This window comes from Chironomus tepperi, unplaced genomic scaffold, assembly GCF_022539635.2.
Source record: "Chironomus tepperi strain 1889 unplaced genomic scaffold, CSIRO-AGI_Ctep_v1 contig_137, whole genome shotgun sequence".
Taxonomy (NCBI): Eukaryota; Metazoa; Arthropoda; class Insecta; order Diptera; family Chironomidae; genus Chironomus; species Chironomus tepperi.
Genome location: NW_027226259.1, coordinates 371,553 through 384,871, shown reverse-complemented (window position 1 = coordinate 384,871; position 13,319 = coordinate 371,553). Strand labels below are relative to the sequence as shown.

The 13,319-nt window shown below is 33.7% G+C and overlaps 2 protein-coding genes across 2 annotated transcripts; one reads left to right on the top strand and one right to left on the bottom strand.

Annotated features, from left to right (window-relative positions):
* The first annotated feature begins 13 nt into the window (after positions 1–13).
* On the top strand, positions 14–10,596 carry LOC139087939 (uncharacterized). The gene is made up of 4 exons (XM_070636916.1): positions 14–365; positions 4,378–4,524; positions 4,629–9,447; positions 9,527–10,596. Exons 2-4 carry the CDS (start codon positions 4,394–4,396, stop codon positions 10,346–10,348), a joined length of 5,772 nt encoding a protein of 1,923 aa, XP_070493017.1. The 5' UTR covers positions 14–365; positions 4,378–4,393; the 3' UTR covers positions 10,349–10,596.
* A 69-nt stretch (positions 10,597–10,665) lies between these two features.
* On the bottom strand, positions 10,666–13,240 carry E(z) (histone-lysine N-methyltransferase E(z)). Its single transcript, XM_070636918.1, has 4 exons — positions 13,046–13,240; positions 12,721–12,958; positions 11,277–12,662; positions 10,666–11,203 (listed from the first exon to the last, which is right to left on the bottom strand). The coding sequence occupies exons 1-4, from the start codon at positions 13,174–13,176 to the stop codon at positions 10,880–10,882; spliced, it is 2,079 nt and encodes a 692-aa protein (XP_070493019.1). The 5' UTR covers positions 13,177–13,240; the 3' UTR covers positions 10,666–10,879.
* Positions 13,241–13,319: the final 79 nt, after the last annotated feature.

The window sequence follows — 13,319 nt, the reverse complement described above, 5'->3', positions numbered from 1 at the left end:
GTCTCGACAGTCTTACCGTGGATTTCGACTTGAGTAGACGTCTCGAGGAAAAATAAAAGAAGCATAAGCAAGCTTAGATAGAAGAAGTAATAGGAATAGAGCAAGAAAATAAATAGTAAAGAAAAAATTTTCAATTATTTTGTTAAACAACATAGAATAAAGATAATAAGTAGACGAATCATCTATGGGAGTGAGTCAGACGAAGGAAAAAGTTTTCTTCAAGACAACTCAATGACTGACTTCAAGAGCAAATAAATGTTTTAAAAATGTTAATTTTTGAAGTGAAAGAAAAGTAAAAAAAGTGAATTTTAAGTGGACATATTAAAAAAAGAGAATTTAGGACATTAAAAGTGAATTTATTTAAAGTGAGTGAAATTGTAGCTTCTTCACCGAGCTACTTTAATAAATCTTGACCTGCTAAATTGCCTCTTTACCACATATAAATCTTTTTAATTTCCCAACAATTAACTATGAAGAAATTTAATTCCATTCTTAAGTCTTAAATTCCATACAATTAAAATGAAATTTTTTAATGTTTCTCCAGTCAGCATCTTTCTAAATCCCATCCATCATATGTGAGAAATATAATTTTTTGCGTTAAATAAATCAACAAAAGCTTAAATGAACAATTTAAAGAAATAATTAATTACTTCCAATTGCGCAAAAAGTCATAACATGTAGGAGTTCTCACGTCTTAGAAAATGTACACAAAAAAGATTCATATTTAAGGCAGTAGTTCAAGCTCATTTAAGTAAAGCAAATAAAAAGCCTTTCTGTGCTTTACAAATATTTTTTGTGTGCCTTTATTTTCTCATGCTGTTGTAAATTATCCGAGTCAAGCCAACGTCAATTCAATGTCATTAATATGCTGAAGGTCGCATTAAATTCATCAATTCAATTTTCTTTCAATAAAACATTGACGATCGAAAGGAAGTGCATAAATCTCTTACATAAGACACAGAACATGATTGTTCATTCTTTTACTGCACTGCTTTATTACTTTTTATTCGTCTTGATGATTATCGAAAAACGGAATTTGAATTCTTATTGTGCTGAACATTGGAAATTGAGATTGGAGGCAGATCAGGTGCATTAATTCTAGAATTCTACAGTTTGGAATATTCTTAAATTAAAAGCTAGAGTAGCATAAAGTGCGATCTAATCAGCACATAATCCCAAGCAAGCATTTACCTCGCGAATGGTGTTTTAATAAAAAGAATTTAATAATCATCCATGATCGGGAGAAGATGAGGGGTTAATGATCTTCTTATGGGATACATAAGCAGTAAGCAGCGAAAAATGAAGATCGAAAAAGAATAAACTCTTTTTTTAGACTCATAATTAGTTCTTTCTTCTCCTTCTTTAGATACTAATGGATTAAGTCATTGATCCGATTCTATCGAAATCTAATTCTCAACGCATATACACTCACCGTCTATAATTAGGAAGTGAGATGAAGAATAAATTATGAAAAGAAGTCCAAGTTCAAGTGATTCAATCGCTCTCTGCGCTGTTCAATTATTCCGTAATTCGTTTTCATTAGAGGCAGTAGAAAAAAAGCTACGATTAATGCTTCTTCTTGCAACAGCAAAATGTTGTTAACATCGTCGACTAAAACAGAATAAATTTTTCCATTTCTTACAATTTTGTGACTGTTGTCGTCGTCCATCGTCTTTACTTGCTGTATAGAAAGAGAAACATAGAAAAGAATTTTGTTTTACGAAAAAAAAGCACGACAAAAACTAAAGATCTAAACGCTGCGGCAAACAGTGAACGGATGAACCTGTTTCGCTATTGCTAATTATAATGTAGAATATCTTCTGACTATTAGTATATCCATGTGTACAATTTAAATTCTTAGAAAGGAAAATAAATTGTTTTTCCTCTACTGCAATTATTCGATCGAGTTTTATTTAGTGATTCTCAGCAGATCTCTTAAGAAAATTTATATCTATAAAATAACTGATGATAAGTGAGAGTTTATGTTGTGACGCACTGCACAATTAATTGCCATTTTTATTAATTCTATCGACAATTTCTTCTATCTTTGTTGCAAAGAAATTAGCTCAGTCAATGAAAATTTTCCATTTGAATTGATGTCTGCTGTGGATGTGATAGACATCTTGGGATTTGTGATTTGTAGTGTTTTGCTTCAATCAGACTAACATTTAGATTTAAGGCTGTTTTGCCTAAATTAGCGACAATTTGTGATATTTACAGTTTTAGATCTAGATCCAATAGATTACCGATTAGGACAATAATGTTGAATCATCCATAATATCATACAAATTTCACTGAACCTGTTTTCTCGGTCAGTTCCTCGATTGATACACACTTGATTGGAATAAAGCGTCAAAACTGTAAATAAATGATGACGACTTCAGGGATTATAAGTAACAATAATATTCGCGGAATCTGATTGCTCAATTAAAATTTCGACTTTATGGACACAAGAACGACTTGTTTCTGTAAATATAAAAGCAATCAAATCTTTATGAAAAATCGTGCATGTTACACAGCTTCGAGGCAACGAATCTAATTACCCATATTATGAGATTCGAGATAAATTTTTGTGTGCCTGCATGACCAAAGCTCCACAGGTTCACTTTGATTATTTACTTTTCATTTTATTCGAAATGTGGCACGGACGAGATGTAAAAATACGATTCTTGTACAATAATACTATATTTAATAATTTTGTGCTATCGGAATTGACACACAATCCCATAGACATCATTTCACTCATTTGTTCATTTCTATTTTTACACAATGTCACTGGAACAAACGTGATCAAGAAATCAACATGAATATGAATTTTTATTGGCATATTCACACATATTCTTTCTTTTTTGCAAGATGTATAGGCACTCATTTGATACTTTAATATATCTTGACACAACAATAGATTATTTCTACTGAATGTATGTAGCAGCAACTCATCAGTATTGTTGAAAGAGAAAAAAAATATTAAGAATAAAAGTAGCAAGCAAACAAAAATAAAAATAAAGAATATATAAAGGCAATTCCGTTATTCCCACTTGCTAAATAAACAGCTGGAATGGAAACTGAATTGTTTGTGAATGAAATAAGAGAGGAGGAAGAAATAATTTCATCATCATGAATTTCAATTTTATTCCAATCTTCTTCTTGATATCCATTTAATACCTTCTTCTCTCCTATAGTTTTAAGTGAATTTCTTCTTTATTCCTTGAGTACATCCATTCAATTATTTGTGCACGCACAATACAAAAAAATTATACATAACTACATTCTCGAATAATTCAATGCTGATGACGACGATGGATGAGTAAAGTAGAGCAATCTGTCATCGGTACACAGCCTCAAATCTTTGTTTTGTGCTGTTTTTTTTTGGGAAAAATTGTGCCAGTCGCGACATCGGCAAGGAAAAAAGATAAATTATTAATGATATACACACTGTAAAATATCACGCGTCGTTCCAAATATTTCTTCACTCTCTTTTCAGATGGAATTCTCTCATAAAAATGAGACATAAAACAAAAATGATGGAAATTAAGTGGTTGTGGCAATAGAATTAAAAATCTATTCATCATCCATTAATGTCATGTAATATTGAAATGTTTTCACACACTAATGATCAAGATAATCATGGTGATTTAACGCCGCGCCAATAAGCCACACACAAATTAGAAATTATTCTTCTTAATGACTGCTTACCTACCTGCCTTTAGGCTAGATTAATTCATCAGATAGTCAGCTTTGGGAATAAAAAGAAATTGGTAGCCATTTCAAGTTATTTGTTAAAAAGTTCTTGAGTGCTTTCATTGAACTCTACATACTTGATATGCGCTCTTAACAATCACAGTAGGTGGCTACTTGTGCATCTTTTTATGACATTAACGGAGATCTTCATGTACTCTTCATGTATGCGAGTAATTAACATTTAACAACGTTGTTTTGCCACTCCAATAGTGTCTCCTACTTCGTTTATAGCCATAGTAAAGTTGTGTTAAAGTGTTAAATTAATAATTTACATTGGCTATTTTCTCACGCATCTGTTGCTGTTCTAATCCATTCGAAACGTCTTCTAATATGATGATTTATTAATCGCTCCAGTTAAGCTTCTATAAATAAATTTTTATGGATCAAAATAAAATGAAATTTAAATACAATAGCTGTTTATGCTCATAATCTGAACATTTTTTTTGACTGATTCGTGAGAAAATTCTCTAGGAATAACAATGGCAATGGCTTTGTGTGCCTCATAAACTTTGTAAATATGATATGTGTGGAATTATTTAGGCAATCAAACCATAATAATATGACTTTAAAGTACCAATTAAGGGAATTATGTGGATTTAATGATTGATAATTTACTCTTTTTGTCACTTACTCTAGTTTCTTCTTGTCAACAATGAAGAGAATAATTATACTTCTTGCGGTCTCGCTGAGACTTTCAATATCACACCCGACAGCAATACCAGGCGATTTGTCGAACGTGCCAGAAACCGATAGTGATAAATCAAGGAAAATCATTGGACAGAGGTAAAATGAGTAAAAAATATTCAAGAATTCATCATGACTAATGGATATCATAAAAATTTTCATTTATTTTCTTACTTTTGCAATCATAAACAAATATTTATTAGTGTCGTGACTTCCGTCAGTGTGATAATGAATGGGAATGAGGAACCTCAATTTACTGATGCAGTTGGAAAGACAGTACCGAGACCATTTGTTCCACCACAGGTTGCAAGTCCGATAAATTTATTGAATCCAGATCGTTATGAATTTTATACATTTAACGAAAAGGGCGAGCTTGTTAAAAGGTTGATGACATTGAGAGAGATTCAAAGTATTGTTGCGAATGGTAACGGTGCATTGATTAGTGGTGATAATGATCCGAATGAATCCGTAATTCTCAATTCTATTCCGTTAACAAACTCAAATCACGATTCTGACACAAAAGTGCAAGACATTGTCGATACGGTTCAAAATGTATTAAGTCGTGAAATGGAGAATAACAAAAATATTTCGACTATTCCAACTGAATTGCTGGATACGCCTAACGTCTCGTCGTCATGGTCTATGATTTTACCTGCAATTTTTGGAAATACAGGTGATGAAATATTGCCACAAGTTCCAATCAATATGACTCCAGAAGCTGAAGTAATTGATACCACAACAACAAAACGTACGACAACGACTAGACAACCGATTAGTAAGAAGCCGACTACAACTGTTACGAAAAAAGTTTCTACAACTAGAACAACGACAGCACCAAAGAAACAAACAACAAAATTAGAGCAAAAAATTGTTAAAACTACAGCAGTACCGTCAACAACAACAAGAAGAACAACTCAACAGACGAAAAAACCAATTACATCAAGCACCACCAAAAAACAGCAAACTGTAAAGGCAAAACCGACAAATTTAGCTGTAAGAAGTACAACTAGACGACCTATTGTTTCCATAATCAATAATATACCATCAATTAAAGATGAAGTAGATGAAACCACAAAGACTGTATTAATTACAAGCCGTCCATATCCAACCACAAAATTATCGACAACATCTGAAAGTACAACTAGGTCTCCAGTAACTAGAACAACGACTAAGAAGATCGTTAAGAAGCCCACAGCTTCAAATATCAGGAAAACCAGCACGACATCATCCATACTCCAAAAAGTTCCAGCAAGCTCATTGATTAAAGATTCTCAGATTACAAAGATTGAAATGAAGCCTGTAATGATCGAGTTAAAGAATGAGGAAAATAAAAATAAAATTGAAAGTAATTTTGAGAAAACGACAAACGCACCAAGCACGATTTTATCGACTCTTTCAATCATTACGAGTACAACAGAAAGACCAACAATGATGGAAGTTGTCAAAATAGAAACGTTAGCACCCCCAACGAAGATATTTACAAAATCACCATCAACAATATTAACAACACAGACAACAACTACAGAATCTGAAGCACCAAGCAGCTCAACTACTATATTCTCAAGTTCTCAACCAATCACGACTGAAACGGAAAAGTTTACAACCATGTCATTAATGCCAATAAAATTAGAAACTTTCACTACAACAGAACAACCAAAAATGCCCGAAACAACTGTAATGGAAATGATAAATGAAGAAACTACAAGTGCCGAACAACCATCATCTGAGGAAATCCGCCAAGACCTTGCAATCAGTCAAATTATTGGTTCACTTCAAAATGATAATTTCAATTTAAATCACTTATTCAAACCTTTCGATAATGACATGAGAGAGACTTCATCTACAACAAAGGATCAATCAGAAACTACAACAAAAATGCAAATTGTAGAGCAGGAGACTGACAACATAAATCACGTGCCTGACAAAGTATTTGTTAATAATCAATTATATTTGGATGAGCAAGAGCCTATAGTGAAAGATATTCCCACAACAGAGGCGCCAATAATGGATGAAATGACAACAATGGAAAATGAGCCGACATTTGAAAAGATCACAACAACCGTGAATTCGAAAGAAGATTCCATTTCATTGTTGGAAAATAATGAAATAGTGGAAACAATTGAGAAGCTTTTACTAGAACAAAATAAATCGAAAAATAAAGTAAATGCTGAGAAACTTGACATTCTCGGATTTGATGATGACGATGAGACTGAAATACAATTGGAAAATAGTTTTAATAAAAAGAAGACAACACAAACTACAAAAGCTCCATTAGTATTCACAAGAATCACACAACGTTCAACAGAAATGCCTCCAACGACAACAGTTATGGCCAATGAAGAAAGTGAAACGACAATTTCAACAATTCTAAGTGAAGCACTTTCGAATGTTATTGAGCAAATGATACAAGAACAAGAACTTAGAAAAACATCAACAGTCAGTACAGAATCACCACAGACAACAACAAAATCTTATGTAAAAGTGTCTACAGTGAGCTCAACGAAAGCTTCCACAATGAAACCGTCCACAACAGTTACAGAATTGCCACAGACAACAAGTAAAACGACGCCTGAAGCTATAGAACCATCATTAGATGAATTAAATAAATTACTTTATCATTATCAAGATCTGAGTTCTATACCAAATGATTTAGAGTCATTATCATTAGTTAAAGAGAATTCCATCACGACAACAGAATCTCCTATGTCTGATATTTTAGAGACGAGTACATTTGAGACGATTAAAAAAGTGCATCCAATTATCGAAGAAAAATCATCTTCGTCCTTCCATCATGACAAAATTTATAGTGAAATAGACAGTACAACGGTATCATCAATTTCTGAAGAAGAAACAACAACAATGACTGAAGATCCAACAACGCAAGAATTTACAACATTTTTCTACGTGAGTGACGGTTCAGTTGAGGAAACAACTGATGATAATCTTGGCGAATTTACAACAGAACAATTTGTAACGAGCGAAAAGAGAATCAGCGAGAGGAAAAATGAAGCATTTACCACAACATTCCCGCCATTAACAGATTCTGATGAAGATAATGATACAGAAGAAGAAGATGAGACACCGGCTGATCTGGTTGGTAATGTTTTAGACGCAATTGGATTATCATCAAATAGCGAAGAAGATGGAGAGGATGCAAGTACGGAGAAAAATCTAAAGACTAACATTAATGATGCCCCAACGGAAAGTGATGAAAGCGACGAGATTGTAAGCACAATATCAAAGATCTCATCAACGCTTGATAAGACTATTCAAACTAATGTCCCGATGGAAAGTGAAGAGAGTGATGAGATTGTAAGCACCATATCAAAGATCTCATCAACACTTGATAAGACAATTCAGACAGACATAAATACAGACTTTACACTTACATCTAATATTGCAAATAGCTTGATATCTGTCGCTGATAGCCTATCTGATACATTAAATGATGACACTGAAAGTGATGAAACTACCGATACAATTTCAAGAACCACAGTTATTCCAAAAGAACAACCAGAAAGTACATCTACACAAAAAGCAATTACAGAAAATCACGAAGAGGAGAAGAATTTGCCTGTGAGGGGAAACGAACATTTAATTGAAATGAGCAGTGAAGCATTTCAAGATACAACTATAGAATTTCAAGAAGAAATGACAACGGAAAAATATGATGAAGCACCAACTACATTGGAAACGACAATGTCCGATGAAGATTTTACTACTACCACAGTCTATAAAGTACCAAATGTGACAAAGAAATTGCCAAAATTTCCCATAAAAAACAATAACAAGAACAAAGATAATGGTATTCAATTAAAGAAAGATGGTTCAAATCCAATGGTTCAATTGAGTATAATAAGAAAGGAGGACTCATTAGAGGAAATAAATATCATGACACCGGCAGTTCCGACAAGTACAAAAATTCCAATTACCGAAGGAAATTTCATTAAAATCGAGAGCATAGATATGTCAACAAAGAAGATGTCGACTACTTCCAGTCCGAATTTAAATGAGACCAAAAATAATACGCATGAGAACGTAAAGCCAATTTCACCTGCTCAACGTGCGACAACTGCAAAATCAAGTTCACTTCCCGACATTGTTCCTTCACAAGCGACAAAAATTGTAATTGAAAAACATGAGAGCACCGATGAGAAAACGGACGAACCACTAACAGAACGTGTTCCATTGATAGAGAAAGCTACGAAAGAAATGACATCAGCACCAATAATGATGGCAAGTGATGAAAATTTAGTTCAAATTCAAGTTCAAACGAAGCCACCAACCACAATCAGTTCATCATCAGCAAAGACACCAATTGAATTCAAAACGACTGTATCGACAGCTGCAAATGTACAACAAATCAAAAATTCGATTAAGAATGCACAGCAATTTCAAGTCCATACCCGACAACCGATTATACAAACAATTGATTTGAGCACTAGTCCACAAGAAAATCTCGGATTAACAGCAAGTACAGCTAATTTAAATTCAGACTTGAGTGATTTCTCGAAATTATGCAATGAATTGGCATTTACATTCTGGAAGTCAATTACAGCTGATGGAATAAGTCAGTCACGAAGCGTCGTTATTTCACCATTTGCATTAACATCTACTTTATCAATGATTTTCCTCGGTGCACGCGGACAAACATCGGGAGAGATGAATGACTTGTTGCGTCTGGATGACACAGTAACATTTAATCCACACGTCGTATTCCGAAACATTTCTGAATCTGTTGAGCAATCGCGTAATTCAGGAATTGCTGCTGCTGCATTTGCAAGAGAATTGTATAGTGATCGAACGAAAGGAAAGCTTCTTCCATACTTTAAAGAGAAGGCACAACAATTTTATGGCGCACATGTTGAAGAAGTCAACTTTAATGTGGTAAATGATATTTTGAGACGCAGAACTAATTTGCTAGTTAAAAGACATACATATAATAAAATAAAAGAGTATCTTAAAACCAACAATATTTGGGTCAACGAACCACTTGCTGCTGTTTCGGCAAACATTTTTATGGTATGTGCTAATTTGACAGAGTTTTTTAATTAGTTTTATTTATCTATCGCAATTTCCTATTTAATACTTAAATATGTAGACTGACTGTTCGGGAACTTTATTCAACGAGAGAGATGGAGAGATGTTCTTCCAAGTTTCACCAGCCATACGACAACGACGATTAGTTCCAATTCCTGCGGCAGTTTTTCGACGAGGTTTCACAGCTGGCTATGATCCAATTTTAGACGCTACAGCCGTTGCTTTTGGTGACGATTTACAATCAACAATTTTAGTGATGCCAGGTCAACAAGGAAGTCTTTCGCCTGGTGATAATTTAGAAAGATTAGAAAGTGCGTTCCTAGATTCATCAAATGATGTTTGGGGACGATTATTGACAACATTTATGGAACGTCCAGGACTTGAAGTTCAAATTCCAAGATTTTCACATCGATCATTAATCAATACTACTTATGCATTACAACAAATGGGATTGAAAGACATGTTTGATTCTGACAAAGCTGATTTACGTGGAATTACTGGAGTATCGTCAAGTGACTTGTACTTCTCCGATATGATGCAAATTAATCAATTTACTACATGCGGTGAAGACAAGATTGGAGATTCTCATCATATTGAAATTTATCCATCACCATCATTGAAGAGAGAATTTGTGGATGAAGAAGAACAAGCACGATTTGAAATGGGATCAGTTGATGGAACGATGCAATATAAATCATTGTTTTATGATCCCATATATGATTCACGATACATGAATGTTCCTTTACCACTTCGTCCACGACAAGCTAGATTACCCGAAAATCCACGACTACGATTTGATCGTCCATTCCTTTATTTCGTGCGACATAATCCAACTGGAATTATCTTGTTTATGGGAAGATTTAATCCACGCCTCTTGCCATAAACGGCCTCAGGCTTTCAATTAACTTTATCATGCATTTAAAGACGATTTACTAAATCATCTGTCGATTTATTTACATCTTAATGGTAGTTTCAAGTACTTAATAGCGAGTTTTATGTAATAATAGCAAGTAAACACATTCTCTCTCTAAAATAAGTGACTGATAATAATTTATACTTTTAATCCTTAATCTGAAATCTCTCAATGATACAGCATGTAATTGATTTCAGATTGACGAACTTTATATTTTTTAAAAGCAGCTATTAATTAAATTTAAGATGATTTTTGATACTTTTTAATTTCTTTTATTATTACGTATATGCAAAAGTCAAGTGAATAAGTAAAGTTATAGAATTAATAGAATCTAATTTAGGTAAATACAAGTATTATGTATTACTAGAGTCTAGTTGATAAAAAAATTTAAATAAAAAAAAGATTAAAAAATAAATTCAGATTTTTCATCAGCACAGTTTGATCTGGCAGCTCATTGCTCAAAATGAGATAGACATAAGGCATGGCAGTGTAACTATTGGTTTACAAAATTTCCATTTCACGCTCGATGCCGACAAATTTCAATTGTTCTGTCGGACCGTAACGATAATCAAAGAATAACTCTTCACCTGGTTGGATGATGCGCTTTGCAAAAATACCAATTCGATGATCCCCGTTAACCATTATGACTTTGGCATAACAGTTTGGATTTATGCTGTGATTTGCGAAACGGATTTTGTTACCTTTTCGTGTTGCATCAACAACAAAATCATTATTGAGATTAAATAAGAAGCTACAAGCATATTTATCATAGACTTTTCCTCGTCTGTCTGCTTCTTCTTGTGATATAATTTCTCCACAATATTCCTGTTAGAAAAAATGCAAAAGTCATTAAGTCATTAATTATGTCAATTCTAATGACAGAATAATTTCTACTTACGCTAATGAATTCATTCTTCTGAGCTCCATCTTTCAAGAATATTCCCCATCCTGCTACATCCGATGGTGCCATTAATAAATGTTTACGTAATCCACGTTGCACGCTTACATTCTTGCATGTCATTTTATTCAAATGGAATTGATGAGCTCCACATTGACATAAATCTGGATCGCATTCACGAACAGCCAAATAGCAAGAACATTGTTTTGTGTTGCATTGTGCTTTACAACGACACCCAGGAAAGCGATTTGGACATTCCGATGAACAATTACAGAATTTTTCACAGTAATTTGAGCTCTCGTAGCATGGACATGAAGCTTGACATGGACCACTGTGATCACACGGTGTATAATTATATACATTGTTTGCATTCGCTTCCTTCCTAGCATTCTTTCGGATGTGCATGGTCCACAATTTTGTGTTAATCTTTTTCTTTTGTTGCTTTCTGGGCGGTGAAGCATTTTTTCCCAGCTCTAACGGTTCAATGTGTTTAAGCTCTTCCTGTGCAAATTCATAAACTTGTTGACATGTTTTGGTCTGTAAACCTCGTGCAATAGCACAATAATTGTTGAGAAAACAGCGATGTAATACACGAAAGAAAGATTGATCAGATCCAGTCCAAACATCATCAGCATCTAATGCTGTATCAAAATTAACCATTGATTCACATTTTGTTTCTTTTTTCTTTTCATCAGCATTGCTTTTACTTTTTCTATTTTCAGAAGTTGAAGTTTTAGCCTGTTGAACAGCCAAATGCATATAGCATTGTGGACTGCAAGGTTCCTCAACAACTTCCAATTCAGGTCCTTTTCTTTTTTGTAAATTAGGTCCTGGATTAGTTGACAATCTATGTAAGAAGCAATCGTACTTAAAGCATCGTCTGCAGAACAAGGCATGAAAAGAATGCAAAGTTTGATCGTGACTGACAGATTCAGCATTAACTCCATCAATATTTGGTGTACAATATTCTGGTGGACGATTTGGATCAACACTCTTTGTTAGTTCTATATAATTTTGTCTCAACTCCTCTGGAGTTCCTTTAGTTGGAAACATTTCACTAATTGCTTGGAAAATATTTTGACTTGGAAACTGGTCTTTGGAATCACTATTGTCTTTTGCTGCATCTTGCAATGTATTTGAGTCGGAATCTTCTTTCATTTCCTTCTCTTTTTCTCTAGTCAGTGGTTTATTAATTACAGGAACTTCAACAGCTTTTGATTGAAATGGAATCATTGCTTTAACTAAGTCTACGAATAGTTTGTCATCAATGAATTCCTCGTCATTATCGCCATGAACTTTTCCATCATAATTCTTAATAAGCTCGTCTATAAACTCTGAATCTTTGTCAAGAACTTCATCTCCCATGTATGGAATATTGTATAGAACCTATAAAATATACAGCAATCAGCATAAAGGCACAGACTTATGAATTAAAATAACTTACAGTTTCGTCTTCGACCATAAAATTCTGTTGAACTGGTGCCCATGCACACATATTAGGTATTGGAATGACATTTGAGAGGACATATGTTGGTACAGACTGCTTATTTCCATCATGAGTTGTTATTGTTGCTTTCTTTAAATGGTCTTTATGCTCTGGATTGAAAACATTATCCTGAAAAGTGCAATTAATGTTGCTTAAACGCTCCAAAATCTCTTCAACATTTGCTTTACATTGTTTTCTATGGAATAAGAAGAGAAAAATTTAATGAACGACCATGAACTGCATGTATGCACATTTGAGCGGCAAAAGGAACAATGTAAATTACCTATTTTCAACCCAAGTATCCACGATTATCTCCTTTTCCTGTGATTCTTGAAGCGTTTTCAAACGCTCAAACTCCTGCCTCATCTTCTTTTTAAACTCTACACTTATTTTTACTACTTTAGGTGTACTCATTTTGGCTACAATTTAATTAGTGATTTTATTTTCAATTGAAAGGCTAAATTGTTGTTGTTGCTGCTGTCCGAGCCCCTTTAAAACTATGAATTTTGGAAACTTTTTTGAACAAAACTTTGAACTTCAGCGCGTGAATTTTTATT

Excerpts from the sequence above, each read along its gene's own strand:
- LOC139087939 (XM_070636916.1), top strand. The coding sequence starts at position 4,394 with ATGAAGAGAATAATTATACTTCTTGCGGTCTCGCTGAGACTTTCAATA. Across the intron at positions 4,525-4,628 it reads AGGAAAATCATTGGACAGAG|TGTCGTGACTTCCGTCAGTG; the intron begins GTAAAATGAGTA and ends AATATTTATTAG. Across the intron at positions 9,448-9,526 it reads TTTCGGCAAACATTTTTATG|ACTGACTGTTCGGGAACTTT; the intron begins GTATGTGCTAAT and ends TTAAATATGTAG.